This window comes from Diabrotica undecimpunctata, chromosome 9 (assembly GCF_040954645.1).
Source record: "Diabrotica undecimpunctata isolate CICGRU chromosome 9, icDiaUnde3, whole genome shotgun sequence".
NCBI lineage: Eukaryota > Metazoa > Arthropoda > Insecta > Coleoptera > Chrysomelidae > Diabrotica > Diabrotica undecimpunctata.
The window spans coordinates 92,487,609-92,513,189 of NC_092811.1; the positions used below are offsets into that span (position 1 = coordinate 92,487,609).

General features: G+C 33.1%; 2 protein-coding genes across 8 annotated transcripts in view; both read left to right on the plus strand.

Annotated features, from left to right (window-relative positions):
- LOC140450298 (uncharacterized) overlaps window positions 1-25,581 on the plus strand; it is a 657,231-nt gene that overhangs the window by 460,621 nt on the left and 171,029 nt on the right. The window contains exon 1 of one of the 7 annotated variants that reach the window (XM_072543848.1): window positions 3,789-3,828. The exons of the other annotated variants lie outside the window; for them this stretch is intronic. The gene's annotated coding sequence lies outside the window, so the exon portion shown is untranslated. Of the gene's footprint in view, window positions 1-3,788; window positions 3,829-25,581 lie in introns of those variants that run through there. 7 annotated transcript variants of the gene reach the window in all.
- LOC140449937 (intracellular hyaluronan-binding protein 4-like) lies at window positions 1,631-15,960 on the plus strand. Its single transcript, XM_072543354.1, has 2 exons — window positions 1,631-1,840; window positions 15,010-15,960. Exons 1-2 carry the CDS (start codon window positions 1,631-1,633, stop codon window positions 15,958-15,960), a joined length of 1,161 nt encoding a protein of 386 aa, XP_072399455.1.

A 25,581-nucleotide genomic window follows, 5' to 3' on the forward strand; every position in this document is an offset into this window, starting at 1 on the left:
TGTTAGTCGTTCTTGGAGGATCTTCTTGAACCCGCTGCAGTCTTTATCGCATTCTTCTTTTCATAAGCGAAAAATACTTTTCAAAAGTTCAAAAGTCTTTTTCAAAAGTCACTGCTGAATTTGTTTTTAAATCTCACACCGTAACACCAACTGTACCGTTTTTAAATAAAACGGGCGGTTCTAATTTATATAAATATATTTATTTATAAGTTTATAGCACGATAATATCTTATCAACTGACCTAGCTAATATCAGCGCTATTTATATAGATATGCAAGTTATTATTTACTAGAATATTCTGGAATAGTCCACCTCTATTCACTTGCATTAACGCTTCGATTCCATTCCAGTCGATACATCTGGAAGGTTCTCGAAAGCAGATCATCGTCGTCTCGAGATGCAACCGTTATATGGGCTACGTCGAAATAAGCAAGTTCGGTACAATATCTTAACAACAAATGAACCGATCCGTTTTTACAAAATCTAATTTTGTTGGGGATTAAAAGGGCTTTAACAATATAATGCATTAAAAATTATTATACAAGCATTTTTCAAAAAATATGGCCATTTTGATAAAGTACCGTTTTTAATTTTGAACTCTAAGAATTGATCGAAATTACTTACTTAGGATACTTTTAGGATTTTATAGCTATCGTTTATAGCTATGTTTTAAGTTATCAGTTTTACCTTATTCACAACAATCTGAATCAACAAGTGCATATTTTACCCGTCAAAGTCTCGTAAATACATAATAGCCAAAAATTTGCTGTTCCACGGGCTGGGGAATTGTTCCTGACATCACCTTTCGTAACACAGAGTAGATTTCAAAAATTCACTAATTAGTGCATAAAATTGACCTTTAACCATAGCTTGGGCTAGTAGAATTTCATGTTTTTATTATTAAAAAGGATTTCAGTATGATTATATTCACTACTGATCTTCACGAAAATATATTCCACGTATATAAAACAGTTTAAAAAGCGTTTATTGGTTCTTTACTGAATTTCTTTTTATATCGGTAGACTTTATACACCTGTAGTGTTTATAAAATACCGTGTTTACGATAATCTTATATTCATGTAGACAAGGAATCCATGAATATTTATCACCAAAAATATTCGCTTCGAACACGACCTTAAGAAATTGCAAAATACCCGGAAAAGTTTTTGAAACCAGAACACAAAGTGTGATTAAAAACAAACGTTGAGATAACATTGACCCAAAATGTGGGCAAAAGGTCATTTCACTTCACCTTCTTTATGAGCTTTAATATGGAATACACATTATAGAATAACGTCGTCTTGATATTTAACTGTGATGTTTAATATCCGGCAGAAGTGACTAATTCGAGTTGGTGATTTTTAAAGGTCTTCGAAATATTTATTGCGTAGACGTAGACCTATAAAATAACATTGAAAAGTTTTCTTTCACTGTCACTTAAAACATATATATTACTCTAAATGCTTTTGTATGCGATAAAGAATTAGGCAAAAATAGGCAAACAATAATAGTCCAGTTACTAAACCTAAAAATGGACTATTACTTCAGTTCTTTAATTCTTTAAAACAGCATCCAAGCAAGCAAGCAATTTAATTTAATCCAGCCTGTGAGACTTGTACACCCCTTAAGAATGACACTCGGCTGTTACAATTTATTGGGGCGAAAAGGATTGACTCTTGGATTCAGTAGTCATTCCACCGCGCCCCAATACTCCAGACCATCCTTTTCCCCCTATAGCACTCTGATGCGCGATAGAGGCACAGCTATCAGCAAAGTGCTTGTCGTGTGGAAGTCCTGGGTACAAGAACTCCAACACGATATCCTATCCCGATCAAAGCAGGTTAGCGTAAGACACTATTTTCCTGTTATCTTTGGTGACTTCGAATCTGAAATTGTTTGCTCGGGCCCCAAGTCCCGCTCCGTGTTCGACGACTTGGCTCTCGAGGGTGTGGGCCTCTCGTGCCCGGGTTTAGGGATTTTTGTTAATTTTTTTGGTGGCTTTCGCCCTTTTGTTAGTAGTTTTGTAATTTTTTTTTGTGTCCGAAGACTTTTTTTTAGGTTTTTTTAAATTTTTTTGACAGATGTCTGTAGTCATTATTAAAATTGCCATTGATGGAAAAAACAGCATCCATTTCTCTAAAAATTTGTAACTAAGCTTGTCTTACACACCACTTCAAAAGTTTAATAACAGCGACTTGTGCTTTTTGTTTTTATGAAGTAAAAATTATCCCTTGAATTAAAAAAATTATGAAACAATTGATTTAAGCGTTTTATAGGATTGAATTATTTTTAAATATCTTAAATTCTTATTTTTTTTATATTTTGGAATATTAATTTATTGTATTTGTGAATTTTTCTAATTTTAAAAACCAGCCGTTATAATGAAATAAATTTAAAAATATTTTTCAACGGTTGAAAATATTTTTTACTGGCATTTACATAAAAGATATAGTATATATGGTACAACAAATTAATTTTAATAATATTCCAACTCTTCAAAATCATCCCTTACAGTGAAATTAAAGAAAATATTTGTTTTAATAGATTTAAGCGTTTTTTAGGATTGAATTATGTTTCAATATATTAAATGCTTATTGTTTTATATTCTTGAATATTGATTTATGGTGTTTAAGAATATTACTAACCTTAAAAACCACCTCTTATACTTAATGAAATAAATATTAAAAAAAAATATTTTTCAACAGTTTAAAATGTTTTCATAGTGGCATTTATATAGACGAAATATGCCCTTGTAGTATATATGGTATAATAAATTATTGTTACTAATTCTTCAATTCTTTTAAATCATCCCTTGAAGTTAGAGAAAAAACAGTTAAAAATGGAAATATACTTAAATATAAGCATATAAATATTAAGTGTTTTTTATTTTTAAAAAATATATTAATAATTAATGGCAAAAATGTTAATAATGGGTAATTCTGGCAATTATTACTGGAAGTTTCTTTGCAGAATATCTTAAGTGCCCGACACCCACAATTTGCACTTAAAATATATGTTTATAAATGCTCGAAAATTTAAAATATTTACAAGTATCAGAATTTTCTCTTATAAACTACATTTTGTAGGAAATTTTATTGGCTACAAGGTCACGTAAATATCATTCCTTTGGTTTCCATAAAGAGTTATGAATGCTCGGAAACTCTGTCACCCGTACGTAAATGCCTCTTTTAAATGGTAATATCTCTTTAATGCTACAGCAAAATTTTTATCAAAAAAAATTTTTTTCCACTTTTTTCGTATTTTTATTACTTTTAAATTTATTTTGAGAAAAAGGAATTTTTTAAGAATTCTGGGATATATTATTGTGGCATAAATAAATTCATTTATTCAAGGATTACGATAAGTTTTACTTTTACTGGTAATGACGTCAATTTATTTCAGCCTTCATATAATAGTTTTTTGTTGCATGATATCTCCCATGTGTTTTTTCGTTTAATAATGTGCCATAGTCAGCAGCACCTTTTATCAGCTTCTTTTAAAATTATTAAACAAAACTAGATTGCTCAGACAAACCTGCATCTTTAAGTAACGAATAAAGCTTTATCAATTTTTCTTTTTTAATGTTCATTTTTTTTTAATTAACCACATCATATTTTACATAAACAAATGTTTTTTACAATTCTAGAAAATAATTTTTGTACCTATGGTTAACTATTACATCTGTGTTGTCTGCGTATCCATATTGTTTATGATAACGTTGATAAGTTTGTTTTCTTTTAAATACAGCCTTTCTGAGAAACCGAGACTCATATTATTTTATTATTTTTCAGGTAAGTTCAGCATCAGTATGCTATTCTTCACAATACGGTAAGATTTTGTAATTATTATTAAGAAGTTTTCGTAAACTGATGTTATTGATATGCTGCTGTTCATTTTTATTGTCAATAGTTGAGAGATTCATCAAAGTATTTTCCCCATCTGTCCTACATTTTTAGTTTTTTTGATAGCAGTATAGTTTTCTTTTCTTGTTTTGGCATAGTGTTAATTTAGAAAAATACTTAATGCATTATAACCATAATTAAATAAAGTAAAGATACATTGTTGTCTTTACAAAATGTGACATTTTATATAAATTCGAAAACAATTGGCAAGTCCAATCACACCTCTTTTTTTTCTTAATGAAGCATTTTTTTTTGTGAAACACCTGTACGGTATTTGTGTTCCGCTATCTCGTCACAAATGACCAATTATCAGTTACTTTCTGACCTAACTTAATAACAGCAAATACTTAATAAGTGCTTACCCTATGGCTTACTTTTCTTTTATCTATCAACTAATGCACTACAACCAACATGCAATAACATCGCAGCACTATATTCTGCTTTTTACACTAAATTGTTATACATGTAGACTAACTCAAATGGTTTTATTTTTATGAGTCTTCTCTTTAGTTCAGTGTTGTCAAGAAACTGGATTGTCTCGACATTTGTATGACTATGCAGCCTCTGCTCGTGACGTGCTACTGTCCTCTTGATTACTGCGGTCACAGTTTCCATACCCACATCCCGGTGGAGGTTGTTGTTACGGATATACCAAGGAGCATTAACAATGTTGCTCAGTACATTGTTTTAAAATCTCTGGATAATATGTAGATTACTAGCTTTGGTGCAGCCTCAGAGTTGACACCCATATACCCATACTGACCTCAGTACTTGCTTGTAAATGGATAATTTATTGTGAATTGGATAATGTTGAATTTTTTCCAATCAGTAAATACAATTTCTTATATCTAATATCAAGCTCCCCTCTTTTCTTTTTGACATGAAGTTTCCAGCGCAGCCTCGCGTCAAGGGTGATGTCCAAGTATTTTGCTGATGTTGCATAAGGAACTTGTGTATCATTTATTCTAACTGGGAAATTTTTTATTTGTAAAGTTAATGTGTGCAGATTTGGTCTCATTTAATTTTATTCGCCATTTTCTGGTCCAGATATGTATTGTGTTTACTGATAGTTGCAACTTATCAGTCGCTTCTTCCCTAGTGTCTCCTATCACTAGTATGGCTATATCATCCACGAAGGTGGCAATAGTGTTTTGTTCTAGCTCTGGAATTTCACAAGTATACAATAGGTACATGACTGGACCTAATACATTTCCGTGTGGCACGCCAGCTTTAATCTCTCTTAAATCGGTGAACGCTTCTTCTTGTTTACTCTGAAATATGTATTCGCAATGTATGATTCTAAGATTTCTGAATACTGTTTAGGCATGACCGTTCTTAGTTCATAATTTAAACCCTCATGTCAGACTTTATCAAACGCCTGTGCTACGTCCAAGAAAATTGTAGATCAGATTTTGTTTTCTTCTAATGTTTTTTCTATTATATTCGTTATTCTGTGAACTTGATCAATAGAACCAAATGGCAAAGGTGAGGATTGATCAAGACCAATATACGGATGAATTTGAAATCCGGAAAGGTGTCCGCCAAGGCTGCATACTCTCTCCGATGCTTTTTAATTTATATGTTGAAAATATATTTGCGGAAGCATTAGAAGACACGGAATTAGGCATTAAGGTGAACGGCATACCAATTAGTAACCTACGCTATGCGGACGACACACTGATTATAACTGATAAATTGGAAGATCAGCAGTTATTACTTGATAGGGTGAATAGCATAGGTAAAAAATATGGCCTTAAAATCAACATTTTGAAAACGAAATATATGGTCATTAGCAGAAACCCTCCAGAAAACCCGATAATATGCATAGGTGACGATCGCATAAAACGCGTGAAAACTTTTAAATACCTTGGCACCACAATCAATGACCAATCGGATCCACAACAAGAGATAAAAACCCGAATACAAATGGCAAGACAAGGTAAAATTCAGACCGCTTCTATGTAATCAAAACCTACATTTCGAAATACGCTACAGAATGGTCAAGTGCTACATATGGTCCATCTTGCTTTATGGCATGGAAACGTTGACTTTGAAAAAAACATCTATCAACAAACTTGAAGCATTTGAAATGTGGTCATTAAGAAGAATGATGCGCATACCTTGGGTGGATAGAGTTCGAAACGATGACGTCCTTAAGAGAGCCGGCGTGGAAAGAGAACTCTTTAAATTAATTAAAAAACGCAAGATTGGTTACCTTGGGCACATATTGAGAGGAGCAAAATATGAAATACCTCAGTTAATTCTACAAGGGAAGATCGAAGGTAGGAGAGGAGCCGGCCGCAAACAATTATCCTGGTTAAGAAATATTAAAGAATGGACAGGAATACACAATACAGGCGAGCTGTGTCACGCCGCCAAGAACAGAATTCTAGTAATGAGATAGTCGCCTACGCACTTTGGTGTATGGCATGTGAAGAAGAAGAAGATCAATAGTGGAATGTTTATTTCTGAAACCAAATTGATGATTTGGTATCAGATTTTTTTCTTTTTATTATTGGTTTTAATCTTTCCAATAGAAGTTTTTCAAATAGTTTTGACATCACCGGAAGGTGATATTGGTTGATAGGATGTCACTTCATTAGGAGGTTTGGCGATCAAACGAAGTCATTAGATTTCGGCTACTTTCCGGAATCTGGGAACATATCTCAATCTAAAAGCAGCGTTTTTAGGTGTGTCAGCTTAACTATGGCTTTTCTTGGTAGATTTTTTAATAGTTGTCCTGTTCTTAGGGTTTATATTCTCTTTTATCTCTGTTGATACTTCTGTAAATGATGTCAACGTTATTCTTTCTTCGGTTTGGAATGGTTCTTCTCATCTCAGTTCTTCACCATCATTGTCGTTGGGTTTGAACGTGCTTTCTAAATGATCTGCAAATCGTTCTGCTTTCTGTTCGTTACTTTTAGCCCAGTCTTCGTTTTCCAATTTGATAGGAGGAGAATGAATAATTAGTCTCTTCATTTTTTCTGTTGCCTTTGTTGTCAATTATCTGTATCTGTAGCTGTATCTCCCTTTTTAGTTTTGTGTAGCATTATTTAGACTAGTTTTGTCTCGTGGAGCTCTGTATTGCTGCCTTTGTTTTCTTAACTTTCTTTTTTCTACTATAAGTTCTCCGATTACTTTTGGATAGTTGTCAATAGTTGTCAATGAAGCATGAAGATGATAATGTGATGAGTCAAGTAACTTTAGGCAGTTATCAATCAGCAAACGATCGTAAGGAGATAATTTCAGACCCTGACGTATAATCCCGCAAACTAATGTATTATTTAAATGTCGGGAGTGTCAGAAAATACGTGACAGATAGTTAGTCACATTAGTTGTAGCCATGGTAAACTCTTATTTAGTGTTGATGCCATCGAATGGTTTCGTTGCTAATTTGCCTATATATTGCTAATATATATTAGCCTATCTCCATTTATCTCCTAGTAATGGTGAATATACTCTGCTGGTCTTATAGGCAAATACCTTGAATTCGCGATAATATGCTAGTGGTATACAAATTTCATACACAGACACTGTCAGCGTTATGTTTTCAAGGCAGAGACTGCCCTAAATACGTTTAGTCTACATCTACAGAAAAAATGTTCTGTAAAAAACAGACTTGTATATATTATAATATTATTGTATACTATATATGTTTCAAACAACTTTTTAAATGTTGGATTAACTTTCGCCGGTTTATTATTTTTGCTAAAAAAATGTTCATCACTTTAAGTACTTCCTACTGAAATGTATTGTATCGTAAGTTTATTTTACATACGCTATACTTATTAACATCGATCACTGTCAGCACAAAACACTCCATTCCACGATTCTAAAAAAAAACACAAGTTCATTAACCTACCTAACACATACATACATTCTAAAATACAGATTAGCCATTACCTTTAAATATTTACTGCAGCGTTTCCTCTAATTCGACTCTTTCTTCATCTTCCTACCGGCAGTTAAGTACAAACATTGCTCAGAGAAAACAAACCGATTCCAATCGTTATCTGTCTACGATCGTGATTGACGGGTGAGGTAGATTAGAACTATATTAAAAGTGAGTTGGACAGTTAATTACATTGGTGTAACTCTACGGTTTTTCTTTGATTCATGGTAGGTGGTTTGTAATCGCAAATTTAAGTTTATATTAGAGTATCAAACAGAAAGTTAATACTTTTTAAATCGACTAATCTATGTTTTATCTTTATTAAATACATATACCTAAGTTCCAATCCCGAAATCGTGTCAAAACTGTTTGAAATAAAACATATAAATAATTGGTATAACCTGTAATACTAATCTGTAATAGGGAATTTCATGAGTGAAAAAGTGTAATTTATGCATACAAACATACAACCCTGTACAAATAATCAATTTTACAGCATTCTAATTAAACATATTCAGTAAATGACATATAGTGACATATATAAAATGATTAAATTGTAAATTATAGACAATAATATATTTAAAAAAATCAAAAACTAAATGATGAATATATAGAATTTTTCATATAAAAATGACTGCACGTCATTCAAGATTTAAGACGTCAGAACCAAACAGCGTTGCCAAAATATCAGAATAGTTAATAAATGAGGAATTTTTAAAATGTCAATTATGTAAGAATTACAACACACTAGTCAATTGGATTTTTAAAATGAACTAAAATCGGTAAAAGAAACTCAAAGGTTTTATAAACTTAATAAACCCGATGCTAATAATAAGAATATACAGATTTGGAAACATTTTTACGGAACATAGGATTTTTAAACTCAGACAACGTTGCGATGTTTTATAATTAATTCATTTGTTCGACTGGAGTCTCAATTTATGCCGCGATGCTGCCAGTATAAGTGTAAAAACGGAACACAGCTAGAGTGCATGTAAATTCTCCGAAAACGTACGTATTTATAAATGTAGATATGAAATTAAAAATATTATTTAACTAAAAAAAATGATTATGTTTTATTGCCAAAACGAACACAAAATTGATGTTAATAAAACATTATTTATTATCTGCACAAAACCGGACTTTCAGGAAAAATCGGTAGACGGAACAACACTCTCAGCGTACCACATAGGCTACTACAAACCGCAGAGGAGAGGCAATCCAGTGGAATAAATAAATTAGTTATAAAACATTGGTACGTTATATATAAATTTACACTGGTTAATTCCAAATCAGAGAATCTGAGTAATTGTATTAAAAATCCTATGTTCCGTAAATAAAATTCCAAATGTGTATAATTAACGAATTGACTAATGTGACTATTATAACCTTTTACCATCTGTTTGTGTGGTTCTAACATTTCTTTTGTCTTCGTTTTTCCATGAACGACATATTGTTCCATTTTGGAAGATCCATGTTTCATAAAAAAACAAAGTTATACAAAAATTTTTCTGCAATCTAATTTCTCTTTACTGCATATTAGAAAGTTCCATAACTCTACGCCTTGGAGAATCTTTTTTCATCTGAAACCCAATTCTTTTAATAACCTCCATAATGATCTAATGGAACCGTCGAACATCTGCTTGTTAACGAGGTTCTCTCTTAATAATTTTAAAGTTATATGTTTTTCTGCAAAGAAAACACTATGATGTAATAAACATTCCATATGAACATTCATTCTGACGGTCTACATTTGCTGATTTGTCAAAGTTCTTACTTGCTTTGTACATGTAGTAAATAACATCATGAATACCACTGACATTCAACTCCTCTATATTCTTTTTTCTTTTTGTCACACCGTTTTTTAGGAGGTGATTTTAAAAGTGAAATATTATTAACAGTAGATACACTTAGTTTTAAGACTGCTGCAACATACTAAAATACATAAAACATTTTAATACAGAATTATATATTCTGAATTCTTTAAATTACCGCTTTTAGAGTATTTAATAGTAAAAACGCCCCGCCATTATTTCTTGTTCAAAATAATCTAAGCTTATTAGCTTTCTACAGACTATTCAGTTGTTTTTAGCATAGCACAATCACAATACACAACAATAATTAGTTTTTAAAGCTATTAAGCTAAATTTAAAATGTATTTATAAATACAATTTATTAATATATAATATATTGTGAATAAATTGTATAAGAAATCAAAACAAACAAATTTTACTTTAAAAAAGCGGCAACACTGTAGACAATTTTGCCAAACGCTGAACTGTCATTGAAATTTTAAGTATTTCCGTATCAGAGGCGTACGATTGTCTAATCTATGTAATTAAAATTATTATTTTGTGGAGTATTAAACTTAAACAGTTATTCCATAAAATTTATATTATTAATAATAACAAATGTTTTTGGTGATTCAATCAACATAATTCTAAAATTCTCAATATAATCATGATTAAAATTTTCTGATTATTATACCATGTCGACGCCTATGAAACATCGAGCAGGTCCGTATGGGTGTCGTATTATTAGCTGTGTTAGGGAAATTGAAACTCTAAGGTTGATGTTCTGGAAATGTTAAATACAAGTGACGTCACTTTGTATAAATCGTGACGTGCAACGTATTTACTTTGAAAAATAGTATAATATGCTTCATTTCGCAATGTGAATATTGAAAACGCGAAAACGCAATTGTTAGGTTGACAATTTGATTATTTGATTCAGTCACATTTGTTTCTGTTTGATTTATAGTTAAAGCGTCATTTCAATATACTTAACCGCAAAAGTTTTGTTTTACCAAAAATTATGCTTATTTTGATGGTTGATTTTCTGGTGAACGGATTAACAGATTCTGCCCTTTTTTTTTTTGTTTTATTTTAGACTTTTTCTTTGGTATTTACACTGTGGGGCAAATTCTTACTCAAACTTTTCTTTTGGGCTTATACCGGGTGGAAGAAAAAAATGGTTTTCTTGCGTTAAGTTTGAGAAGCGCTGTAGGGAGAACAAGGTACAAGGGTGGGTTTACATCGAAGATGTGTTTTAATTGAAAAAATACCAAATTAACAATAAAAAATAAAACCAGAAAGAAACATCATGTAAACTAATATCGCCTTTTTCCCCCTCTATTTCTAATAATAGTATGCACAGTGTAACATAAAGATTATTTAATGCTGGCTATGAGTTGAAATTTACTTGACAGCAAGAAGGGATTTGGTGTCTTTCCAACGGGTGTCTTAAAAAAAAACAAAAAGTACTGTACAGAAATTTTGTTTCTTTGAACACGTTGTTTCTTTCACACCTTATATAGGAAATAATTTCATTCTAACGCATGATAAAGCAAGGCCTCACGTATTGAGTGTCTTTACTGAATATTTAAGTGCGGTAAACATTCAGACATTGAATTGGTCTTATCAAAGTCCCGACATTAATCCTATTGAAGATTTATGGGATATTGTCAATAAACAATTAAAACTTCGGCAGCCTCTTCCTGCTTTCCTGTAAGATATAAAAATTATGGTTATTGGTATCTGAAACTCCATAGCCCAAAATCAAATAGCCCACATAATATCCTGCAAGCTTAGGCGATTTGAAGCTGTTATTAAAAGTGAAGAAGGAAACTCGCAATATTAGTTTATGTTGTTTCTCTTTGTTTTAAAGTTTTGTTAACTGTTATTTTTTATTGCTTATTTAGTATTGTTTCAGTTAAAGCACACATTAAAGAATCAAACCGTCTATTTTCTTTGTTTTTAAAGATATTAGTAAAATTATAAAAACAAAATGTTCACAAAACATGAGACTACAACATGGCGTTGTAGAGGATAAACACACCCTTGTACATTGTCCGACCTAGAAAGTCGAACAAAAGAAGTCACACGCGACCAAATCTAGAGAATATTGTGGATAGGGCGGTATGAGCGGGTCCGTTGCCATGGAGTGGAAGAGCACTTATTTCTTCGCTAAATGGGGTCGTTTTTTCTGCAATTCGGCGTCAAATCGGCTCGATTAATCGGTATAGTACAGCCCTGTGACCGTTTTGTTATTCTCCAAGTATTCGACGTAGATCACCCCTTGTGAATCCCAGAAAATGGTGGCCATCACCTTTTCGGCCGATAGGGACAGTCTTCGCCTCCTTCGGAGCACGTTTGCCGGGTACCGCCACTGTGTCGACTATTTGATGGTCCCTGGTGTGTACCAATGGATTCATGTTTCGTCAATGGTTACCAAACGACGTAGAAACTCGCTTAAATAGCGTCAAACACTGCTCTGAAATGGTCTCACTGTTAAGCTTGATGTCTGGAGCAAACGTGGCAATCATCGCGCCGACAGGTTTCTCATGCCCAAAATTTCACACAGGATATGACATACTCGGTCTTTTGAGATGCGTACTGTCTCAGCTATCTCGCGTATTTTCATTCTGCGGTCTGCCTATATAAGATCCTGTCACGTTATCCACCGTGGTAGCCAATTTTGGGGCACCCGGCCGTGGCTCATCAATAACCGACGTGCGACCACGTTGAAACTTATTAAACCAATTTTTGAGGGTTGCCATCGAAGAAGAGGGTCACTGTACGCAGTGACTTTTTAGTTTTGCTACGCGATTTCCCGTGCAAAAACGAGAATCGAATCACCGACCGATATTACTCTTTGTCCATTCATTTTATTCCAAGCGGACACGCCCGCTTTTACACGCGGTCGAAAAAAAAATGGTAAAGCAGTAGGTCCAGACCAAATTCCTATAGAAACCTTAAAATGCATAAATGATGAAACCTTAGACATTATAGTAGACTTATTTAACTCAGTATACAAAACAGGACACATACCGAAACAACGGTTACTCTCCACCTTTTGTGCTATCCCTAAAAATACAAACGCTAAATATTGCAGTGAATACAGAACGATATCACTAATAAGTCACATTATTCCTGAAAATAATACATGGTCGTAAAATAAAAAACTGGAAGAAGGAATAGATGATAGTCAGTTTGGGTTCAGAAACAGACTAGGAACCAGAGAAGAGTTATTTGCTTTTAATGTGTTAGCTCAAAGATGCATGGATATGAATGTTGATGTGCATGTTTGTTACGTTGATTTTGAAAAAGCATTTGACAAAGTAAGACATGAAAAATTAGTCCAAATTCTAAAGACAAAAAACATAGACCATAGGGACTTACGAATAATCATAAACCTCTACTGGAATCAAAGAGCACAAATCGTAATAGATAACGAACCCAGTCCAGAAATTGAAATCAGGAGAGGAGTTAGGCAGGGACGTATTATGTCCCCATTACTATTTAATGTACATAGTGAAGCCATTTTTTAAGAAGCATTACTATCTCAAAGTGAAGGAATAATAATTAACGGAAGATCTATTAACAACATAAGATATGCAGATGACACCGTGATTATGGCAAGCTCTGCTGAACAACTCCAATTACTGCTAAACAAAACAAACAGTTTCTGTGAAAAATATGGACTAAAAATGAATATAAAAAAAATCGGTTGCCTGTAAAGTCGGTTTTACGGGCGAAGATTTTACGTGACAACGTCTTTTTCTCGGTAGAATATTTATTGATATGAATATTATTAAATTGCACAATAGGAACAAGGAATTGAATGAAAATAAGAATTGCACAAATTTTAACTATAGAAATATATTTTGTTTACTAAAACATTGTACATGTAAACTTAAACTTAACTAATTTCTATTTGAGTGATTTTGTTGAGGATAGGACGATGATAGGAGAAATATGAAATGAAAGGAAGTGTTTCTGCTGTAATGTGTCTTGAACGCCAAGAACGCTCGAGAAAGACAGAGACACAAGCACGGAAGCACGCACCGATTCAACGCGCCTAATTCTCTAGTGCTGCGCGCGCAGCGGACCGATCATGTTTGAGTGGGAGAGAGACGCAAGGCATTCGCCGGTCCGGCGGGCCTCTCTCTCGTTCGGTGACTCACTGTAACAGACGTGAGCGGGCGTTACACTTTTTCATGAATGACTCCGAGCCACAACCTAATTTAAGACGTTGTCACGTCAAAAACTACTATTCTGATTTGGCTAAAATTTTTACATTAGCCGTCTACGAGAATGTATTACATGATAGTAGATTTCTCTTGAGATAGTGGTGCCATCTGGCGGTGGGGCTAAGTACTTGTCGGACCGCCTACGTAAGCTCAAAAGAGAAGATTGAGTAAATTTTTGCCCAACAGTGTAAATACCAAAGAAAAAGTTTAAAATAAAAACGAATTAGCAAAATCCGTTGACGAGAAAATTAACTATTAAAATAAACATAATTGTGGGTGGTGCAAAACTTTTGCGGTTAAATTTATATGGGAGAGTCAAAACTATCTCTGTTTGATTCTCATATGATATTGAAGTTTGCTTAAAAAATTATGTGGAAGGTTGATTAAAAATACTGCTGATATTAGGTTCTAGTAAAAGTCGTGAATCACACTTGGTAATCGGAAGTCTTGTATGTAGTTCTCCCACCGTATTCGTTCCCGTTTATTATCGTATATTCCGTATATTAATATAACGATTAAAATTATAAGTGATTCATTTAAATTCAGAAGTTTTACTAGAACTAAGAAGTATTCTTAGAATATAGATGACAAAATATTTCCCTTATATGATTTTCAATATCTCTGTCCCTTTTCTCATCTTCAATCCGGATACACTTATGCAAGAATGTCGTCAAACCCTACACTACTATAATAGACACATCTTTATTTTTTTCCGCTTTCGACTTTATTAAGGGCGGAGGCAGTTGTCTTTTAATGCCAAGAATACTTCTTTTGTACACTTTTAAAAGATGCTTATCTCGTCATGAGTGTTTTAAATTTTAAGGTCGTAAACCTCATATTGAAGTTGGGTAGGAACATTTTAAAAATAGATTACCTTCATGATGGTGTTAAAAATGGGTTTTGTCTATTATGGATTGAATTCTAAAGTAGTAAGCCCACGTCAAAATTTTTGAAAAACATTTTAACTGTGTAATAGAAAAGAATTGCTTAAACGTTTCGGCTATTTGTCATTTTCAATACATTAATATTTAAAACTTCGTAATAAAAAATGCAAATTGAAAAATGGCATCATGAACAAATGTTAACATGAGCATCAGCGACAATATGAAACTGTTTAACAATACAGCATAACACTGACTAGTAGTCACCACCTTTCAGAGTGTTCCAGTCTACACTGAATATAGTTTATTTCTCAAAAAATACCCGCCCCAAGAAACAATGTTGACGGAAAGCCCGAACGGTCCTTTAATAGATTCAATAATGAAAATCGTGAAGAAAGAAATAATAGGCGAAACCGTGAGGATAGACCATATAATGGACCATCTGAAAATAGGGACCGTGAAGAAAGGCCTAGGAGAGAACCTGCGACTGGAGATTTTGAAAACCGCAACAATCGTGATCGAGGAGAAAGGCGTGAAGGACGTGAAGGACGTGAGGGACGCGCAATTGGAAACAGACCCGGTGCACCACGTGGCCAACGTAGGAATTTTGATGGAGACAGGCGAGGCAAAAGGGAATTCGATAGGCAAAGCGGATCAGACAAGACAGGAGTTCAGCCGATCGGCAAGCGTGACGGAGCTGGGGCTCACAATTGGGGATCTCACAAGGATGTTATTGAGGAAGCAGACAGGCCTAATAATGACGCTAACGAAAGTTGGGGAGACGAAGTTAAAATTGATCCTATTGAAACGGAAAAGAAAGAGGAAGTCGAAGTCGAACAAACACCTGTAGAAGAAGAACCAAAAGAATTGACCCTAGATGAATGGAAGGCTCAACGCGCTGGACGTGCTAAACCCCAATTCAATATTAGGAAAGCTGGCGAAGGAGAGGACCCAAGCCAATGGAAGAAAATGTTCGAACTTAGGAAAAAAGAAAAGGATGAGGAGGATACTGATGAAGAAGAATATGATGCCTTAGAATATCCCCAACGCGTTGGTAGACAAAAGCATCTCTTGGACATCGAGATTCAATTCAATGACAGTGTACGCAGAGGCGGTGGACGTGGAAGAGGACAAAGATCTGGCTGCCCAAGAGGTGGTGGAAATCGCGGTGGTAGTAGTGGTGGCGGCGGAGGCGGCGGCGGCAATCGAGCTCCTAAGGTAGATGGCGAACGTGATTTCCCCTCTCTTGGCTAATGGTTAGCCCCCAGACAGTCGTTCACTAAGTATTATCAGCTATTTTAGTGGATTACTACAATGGGGCGACTATCATCACAATAAAACTGTATATTACAATTTAACTACTTTGTTATGTCGGTACACAATCTGTATTCCGACATAAACAGGTCTTTAGAATTTCTTAGCAAGTTTTTCAAATATTCTATAGGAATTTCTTTCGGAAAATATCTCATTTTGAGCTATTGCAACACGTGGACTGCCGCGCCTTTGACGCCATAATATATACAAAAGTACAGCAGACACCGTTTCTAATGGGGTATTTTTTTGAGAAATAAACTATATTCAGTGTAGACTGGAACACTCTGAAAGGTGGTGACTACTAGTCAGTGTTATGCTGTATTGTTAAACAGTTTCATATTGTCGCTGATGCTCATGTTAACATTTGTTCATTTTCAATAAGCACTTTAATTATATAAACAGTACTTAATACAATCCATACTTATGTCTGCACTGTTTGCTAGTTTGCGATGGAATGCATTCCATTTTTTCGGCTCAATGACGAATATAGCAGCATTTTTACTAATGGTTTTAATAGGAAAATCACACAAACACGTACTGGATGATATGAGTGGCCATTATAAACAATATTATACTACAATATTACTACCTATCAAAAAAAGTGCAGCTACATATCAAGGTAACTATATTTGGTAACATTATTTTCCGGTTCACAAATTACAAACCTCAAAAATTGTCTTCTAAAAATCGCAGTTTCTTGCGGAAATGTAATTATATTACTCTTGTTGTACAAACTACTGACAAACAGTATCGTTTTTTAGCAGTGACATATTAAAAGGATACGTCACAATGACTCACGATTATTTTTAAGTATTTTAAATTTGCTGCTTTTCAAGGAAAGTTTAAAGTCGACAATATCATCTGACCTTGCTATTTTATTACTCGTTCCTCTAATTTTGTGACTTTTAACCAATAAAAATATATTTTTATGTATGTTTCTACTATTCATTCTTTATGCTGTTATCAATGATTGTTTATGACAGTTTAATAACAAAGCTGGATAATCACCTTGTATGAATATCAAAAAAATGAGAATCTTTTATTAAATTAATAATTGCAGTCGATTATCTTTAAAAATTAGTGATGTTTTTACAGCTTCCATTTCAGGATATTTAACGATCATATAAAATTTCCAACCATATTTATTATATCTTACTACCTGAGTTACCTACACATTAACAGCGAAATATTATAAGGTACTACAAGGTCGTCAACAGTATTATTAATATCAATAACATCATAAACGTTAAGACAAACTATTAGATACAAGTTTATGTTTATGTTATTGTATCCAGCTGAGATTCGAAATATTGTATACATATAATATATGGAGTTAAATATTGGAAACAAAATGTTTTCGTGTGATTCGGATTCGAGATAAGGGCATTATCTCGGCATCATTTTGTTGGAGTAAGTTACAACGAAAAACTTATGGTTTTGATCAAAAACGATATGGATCAAATAGTCTAATATCAGCTAAAGATATTCTAAGGCAGTTATTGTTGTAAAGATACCGGATTCTTTGTGTTGATAGAAGGAAGCTGAACTCACAAAAATGAAAAAAAATACTAGGAAACTGAACCAAACAAAAATGTACCAACGTTCACATATGGCTTATTCGCAATAAAAATAGTAAATTACATTAAGATGCCACACGAAAATAACTTCAGAACAATATGAAATGGGAGTGTCGTACCAATATAACTTCATGCGGGGCCAACAAATAAACTCGTTTCGTAGGTTTCTGTAAGAGTAAAATTAATTTTAATATCAGTATAGACTTATTATTTACAGGAGAATGTACTCAGTTAATATTAAAATTGACAAAAAATTACGTCTTTTAATTAAAAATAAGACATTCTTTGGTATTTTCCAAATAATATCTCTGAAACCATATTTTTGTTTAGCTGTTTTTAGAAGTAGTGGGTGTAAACATAAAATTAGTTATATAAAAATGAAATAAAATAAAAATTAATTACAAACTTACATAATTAAATGTTCAAACCAACCACCATATTGTGCCAAACAAAAACCAAATCTATTATCTATTATTACAATGCTTTCCTCATTTTAGTTCATTTGCTGATGTTTTGACTAAGTTCGACAATTTTTTGTCTCAGTTCCTATAAGTTTAAATATCTAGAGGAGTTACGTCTGGTTTTATTGTACCTTATCACAGTGGCGGCTGGTGTGGTAAAATTTTGGGTAGGCCAAGCCAGCAAATTACATAGCTATGGTCACGGGGTCATGGCCCCCCCCCCAACTAATTTTTTAATGATTTCTCTGTTCATTTTAACTTCTGCGTTGTATCTAATTTTTGCGATTTTTTATTTTTCATCTAGCAAATCGCGAACAGTAAACGCCCTCTTCTGTACATCCTTAACGGACAGCAAATTACTTAAATGTTCCTTGCAAATGCAATGTTTTTTTAAGGAGGCAGACATATTTTTTAAATCAAAGTATCCTTCACAATTCTATACATATTTCTTATTAGAAAATAACAAACACGGCCAACAATATAGTCTGTTTTTCGTAATACTTCCAGACAACCATTTGTAGATATCATACCAAGAGCAATTAAAAGTACGCACCTTTTTCCCATCTTTTTGGTCAATTTGCAATGTTGGAGTAGGCCTTTCATTCATAATAATTTTTTTTTCTATCACTTTCAGTTCTTCTAGATAATGGGGATTCGAATAGTGAAACAACAATGTCCAAACACTCACTATCAACATTACTATTACTGCAACCTGGTAAAGCGTCATAAAAACTCATTTTTATGTATCAGTTATAAAACAATCTCACATATATAAGTTGCATACAATCAGGCGATATAGAAATCACGCAAATGTGATTTTTTTTCTTCGAATTTTACGAAATTTTTTAAATTTATTTAACAAGTGCAACCGTGTACTTGTTTGCAATTGTGTTGTTTGTTTAAAAATATGTTACAATATTATGTTACATATTTTTTTATCATAATTTAAACGAAAATTTATATTACAATTCGATAATTACGTTACAAGTGACAACGATGGCCATCGTAGGCCCGATCGTCTGGTGCCTAAACAGCAAGCATAAACACGACAATATAGATCGTTGTCCGGCAAGCTGCTTAACTTCAAACGCTTTTTGTACGGGGATCTTATGTGAGCTGGGTCGGCCAGTTCCGATCAGGCCTATTAATGATATTTAAAATGCCTGAATACGATTTGATGCTTTCTGTTTTAATATAATAACTTAGTTGTTTTAACGGACGCTAATGTATTGAGTGATTTAGTACATTTAAAAGTTATTTACATGCATTAACATAATTTTTAAATATATGTTTTTCAATTTTAAAGCTCTTAAAATTATTGAGTAGGCCCGGCCTATCCTGCCTACCCCCAAAAGCCGCCACTGCCTTATCAATCACACGTTCAGGAAAAATTAAATTTAAATTGTCTCTGACAACCTGTGCGTTATGTAAAAGACAGTCACCTTGTTGAAACCAGATTTCTCCAATTTTCTATTTTTTCATTAGGTTGATCTGATTGGAAGCCGTTTTTATATCTGCCATTAGTACAGCTTAACTTTTTAAATTGATGAATAATGGTCAATACAGTTTTTTCTACGGATATTGATCTCTTTTGTAAGGATGTAATAAATAAATTTACAGTTTCTTGTACAGAATGGCCCAAAAAAAGTAAAATGTAATGGTCTGTCTCGCAAAACAGGAAAACAAAAAACGAAATAGGTCATCGATGGAAGACAGCCATAAATACGTATTTCTGACTATTTGGTCATAATCAGTACGGTGCAGCAAAGTTAAAAGTTAACATGCTCCTTTTCTAATTATCTGCACCGTACTGATGACGTCATAATATTCAGAAAAACGTATTTACGTTTGCCTTTCATTGATGTACTTATTTTGTTTTTTATTTTTCTTTCTTGCGAGACATGCCATTACATTTTACGTTTATTATTCACTCGCATTCACCTTTTCTATTTGTTTTAAACGTTTTAACGTTTGGCATTCCTTTCCTTAGGCAGCTGTAGCTTCCTCCGTGGTTACTGTTAGCTCTTTACTAACTTGGCTGGATTGTATATATATATATATATATATATATATATATATATATATATATATATATTGTTATGATTTAAAATTGTTTAAAAATTGTTATGTTTAACAATTACTAGATACGCTTTCATTTTATGTTGGTTTAAAGTTTAAAATTTTAACCTATATAAAATTAACATACATATTTTAAAGTCAAATGAAACTAATATTTTAAAATAATATTCTAAATTTAACCATACACCATATAAAGTTTGTATCACTTTTAACACACATAAAAAGGAAGCACATGTAATTTATCTACATGATACCTACACTTATCTACATTTTAAAAATAACAATTTTTTATCAATTTGGCTCATCCTTCTTTTCTCTTTATTTTTAATGCTTCTACATTTTTGGATCATAACAATATATAGTTATATATATATATATATATATATATATATATATATATATATATATATATATATATATATATATCAACAAAGTGCTTTAGAACATCTTTAACTTCATCATTCTTTGTCTTCATTGAAGAAACATCTCTAAATGAAGCCAAACGTCCGTTTTAAATATCTAAATTTTTGAATATGAACATTATTAACTGCAGAGTTTGTGTTTTTTTTTATCAAGGTAGTTTTAAATGTTGCGTAAATTTCAAAGTACATATATAACATCGATAATATACTACATATTGAGTTAGAACTGATGAAGCCTTAGAAATATAAGGCGAAACGTCTTTGATTAAAGGAATGGAGTAGTCGATTTTTTTTTTATTTGCCAACCTGAATGACCGATTAAACCTCTGAATTCACTAGTGGAATACCTTTGAAATATATACATATATATATATATATATATATATATATATATATATATATATATAAATATATATATTATATGTTTCCTTATTGAATCGCGTCGATTGTCACTACGCTGAACTTTCGACATCCTCTCTAGTGTCTTCTTAGGGGCTTCCCTGGTCTGTCTACCGAGCCCCCAGACACTACTACATTACTGCTAATGCTACATGCATGTATCAAGAATTCGGTATCTGTATATCAACAACTGCTTTAAAACATCTTTAACCGATCTTAAACTATTTGATAAATATCGGTGTTGATCAAAACCATAAGTTTTTCCGTGTACCTTACTCCAACAGAATGATGCAGAGATGATACCCTTGTACCAAAAAATAGCTCTGGGAACCATTAAGAATCATATGAAAACAACATTTTTTTACAATATTTTACAGTCCAGATCTCATTTTTTTTTCCCCGCTATTTTTTCCTTTCACATTTTTCTTTTCTGCTCACCTTTATCATTCCAGATCTCTCTTGTTTGCTCCAAAAACTTGTTTACAGCTCCCAAATATACACCACACACCTTGGGAATATCTCGTAGTGCATATCTTAAACATCTTGAGAATGTCTTGAAAGTAACATCCATCTTTAAAAATAATGTGTAATACGGATTCCAAAACACAATAATTGATTATACCAAGCTTTTCATACATAATTTTTAAAATTTAGAAATTACTGAGTGATGTAGATGACATTTTGAGTTGCTTTTAAAGATAACAGTTTTATAAAAATTATTTAAGTTATTATAGCTGACGTCAACGTCAGCTATATGCAAAGGATTGAATATTATAATACCATTATGATTAGATTCACCTGCAGTAACCTTTAATGACAGTATTAACATTCATCTTTATTCTCGACAAGAAAAATTTATTACAAATCTCTCAGGTATAGAAAAATTTCTCAAATCAAAACAGAAAACTGACGTGTGTATGGTGTGTATTTTCTAATGAGACCGATCAATGTTTTCATTTTCTGTTAATAGCTAGTGCAGGTCGTTTAATATTTTTTTCAGCAGCTTTCTTTTCTTGTAAATAGCTTGTACTTTGTTGTTTATGTAAAATATGTGTAAATCAGTACGTGATTGAGGTAAACAATATAAGAGATTCTTTATACTAATTATCTTTTTAATTAAGAAAAAAAATAGTATCTTGCAATATTCCTAACGAGTTAAAGGAGTATGTGATTTTAAGTCTCTTATCTCTTTATATTTAGTTACCTGGATTGGACTGAAATTTAGACCGAAAGTGTATTTTCTATCCTTACTACGACTACTCCGTAATCAATAGTGTTCCGACGTTAAAAACTATTAAATTTTTTGTCCAATAACGTCGTCTCTATGGCGACTCCCGTATGAAATAATATTCTCCGTAACTAGCCTGTAATGATAACGTTAATGTTCTCTTATTTTATACTATTAACATTCTTAGATAATCACATAGACATAAACTTGGTTGAGGACATATTTAGAAATAATTTCTGTCTTATAATTGAGCCTGCACGTAGATGCATAACTGAAAGATGCTGTGCATATAAATCGCATATCTTATAATTGTTGTTGATATGTTTATATTTATTTATAAGTTAACCAAGTAAGGAATGCATGAAAAAAGAAGATTACATAATAATGTAGGCGCAAATACATTAATTAACATTTTTTTACGTAGGTATTATTACGTATGACAACTTCAATATTTGCTAAAAAAGACACATACATTTTGTGACTAGTACCTTGTTGCCTTACACCTCGCAATCACATAGTTCAGTTTTCGTTTAACTATGACTCCTTTTTTTCTTCTCCTTGGTTGTTTTGTTTAATTTTTCTGGTTCACTATTGTCTTACGAAAAACTAGGTAAGGGATGGTCGCTCCTGGCAGAGACCCGTATGCCAGGAGACGTCTAAAGAAACCTATGTGTCGCATGATACCGGGAGTTGATCCGTTCTGGGCTTCAACTAGGTCTTGCTCAGCTTATAGTATTTTTGGCCACATTTAAGCATGAAAATCTTCTTCACCGCGACAATATCACAGTTCTCAGAGTATTGAGTAATAATAAAAGTCATAGTTAAATACTTAATTATATCAATCGAAAGTTATAAACATCATTCCGGCCGGCAGAATCTCACGGGAATTTAAACATTTAAAGGTTTTAGCAATACTAAAACCGGGTAAACCAGCTGTCCACCCAAAAAACTATCAACCAATTGCTCTATTGCCTATAACGTATAAACTGCTTGAAATACTAATTTTTAACAGAATAAGCCCAATAATACTTCAAATTTTAAATGTATTTTTAAGATTTTTTTTTTGAGAACTTCTTTGACATAAAGTTATTAACTACATTCCTCCTCCTCCTCAGTCCTAATCCCTTTTGGGATGTGGTGACACCATCAGGCCTTTACAGTTCTTTCACGATTTCACTCCATCCTTCCATGTCCTGGGCTAGTTGTTCAGCTTCATGTAACCCTTGGTTAATCAATAGTTTTGTTTGATCTACCCAACGGCTTGGAGATTTTCTCCTAGGTCTCTTTCCTTCAACTCTACCCTCGACTATCAGTTTTTCCATCGTACTTGTTTTTCTTGCAATGTGTCCAAAATACTGCAAATATCTCTGTTGTATTTGTTTAAGCAATCTATCCGTTAATTTAAGTTGTTCTAATATCGATACGTTAGTACGATGATCAATCCAGGATATTCTTAACATGCGGCGGTATATCCTAATTTGACAAGCGTATTACCAAATTAGTACATTGTAAAACAATATTTGAATAATTTTGGTACAAAAATATTAAACATTAAGAAAATAACAGCTAATTTTGCACGATGAAAAAAAAAAGTTACTTTGCGGTCTTCATCGTAACTTATAATTGGATCATCTACTGACACAAAACCAAAAAAATTTCGTTAGTTTATGAGTCTCTCTAATAGATCGCAATGTCGGTATATTGTTCATTTTATCGTTTCTTTAAATTTTAGAAGTAAAAAAGACGAATTTTTTGAATTTTGCAAAATTTTTTGTTAAAATTTGACTAATTTGATGTAAAATTAATTTTACCAAAAAAATGTACAATATCTCGAACTTGTCACCTAGTAATTTATCTATAAAAGAAGTGAACACAATTTGAAAAGGATCGATCTATTACTTTTTGAGATACATTGAACACCGACTTGAAAAAAATTAGTTCCAGAAAAACGTGTTTAACAAAACGGTTATTTTTTTAATACTCACACAGTAAGCATCTTTTTGCTCCTGCTTTCGAAGAACTCTACCTTTTTTTATTGCATCTGCAGCCATTTTATCCGCTCTAGCGCTCTAGTAATTCGATTGTTATCTGCCGCGAGTTCATAATTATGAGAACTTGACATTGTAATTAAAATTTCTATGTGAGTGCTCACTCAACTCACTCACTTACCTCACTCACTCACCTCAATTACTCACCTCAATTACTCACCTCAATCACTCACCTCAATCACTCACTTCAATCACTCACCTCAATCACTCACCTAACACATTCATCTCACTCACTTATCTTGATCACTCACTCACCTCAATGACTCATCTCGATCACTCACTCATATTCAATCATTCACCTCACGTATTCACCTCACTCACCTCATTCACTCACCTAACTCACTCCCCTCACTTACTCACTCAACTCACTCACTCACCTCATTCACTCACCTAACTCACTCACCTCACTTACTCAACTCACTCACTCAACTCACTCACTCAACTCACTCACTCAACTCACTCACTCAACTCACTCACTCAACTCACTCACTCAACCAACCCACTCACTCCAACTCACTCACTCACTCAACTCACTCACTCAACTCACTCACTCACTCACTCAACTCACCCACTCAACTCACTCACTCACTCACTCAACTCACTCACTCAACTCACTCACTGAATTAACTCACTCAACCTACTCACTCACTCAACTCACTCACTCACTCAACTCACTCAACTCACTCACTAACCTTACTCACTCACCTTAATAACTTACCTCAATTACTCACCTCAATCACTCACCTAACACATTCATCTCGCTCACTTATCTCGATCACTCACTCACCTCATGGACTCATCTCGATCATGCACTCACATTCAATCATTCACCTCACTTATTCACCTCACTCACTCACCTAACTCACTTACCTTACTCACTCACCTCACTCACCCACCTCACTCACTCAACTCACTCACTCAACTCACTCACTCAACTCACTCACTCAACTCACTCACTCAACTCACTTACTCAACTCACTCACTCAACTCTCAACTGACTTTACTCTCACTCTGAAATTTTAACTGGATTCTCTTGAAGAGTTGTACTATCAAATAGAAAATATAAAACGCAAAAATACATCACTCCCCACCTTAAAGCTATTCCAATCAAACAAGCAGGTTTTAGACCAAATTTAGGTTACAACGTTACAACGACCAGGTTTTATCTCTGTGTACTTACATAGAAGCCGGTTTAAAAAAAAAGTAAAGAGTTTTGCTTATTTTCATAGATCTGTCAGCAGCTTTTGACATTGTCTGGCGAGAAAGAATGATTTATAAACTCTTATGTACTATTCCTTGCAAATTTAACGCCAGATTAGTAGAAAATATGCTCTCTGACAGAGTATT

Coding starts and splice junctions, on each gene's coding strand:
- LOC140449937 (XM_072543354.1), top strand. CDS start 1,631: ATGACACTCGGCTGTTACAATTTATTGGGGCGAAAAGGATTGACTCTT. Junction 1,841..15,009: donor TCCTATCCCGATCAAAGCAG/GTTAGCGTAAGA, acceptor CACTGAATATAG/TTTATTTCTCAAAAAATACC.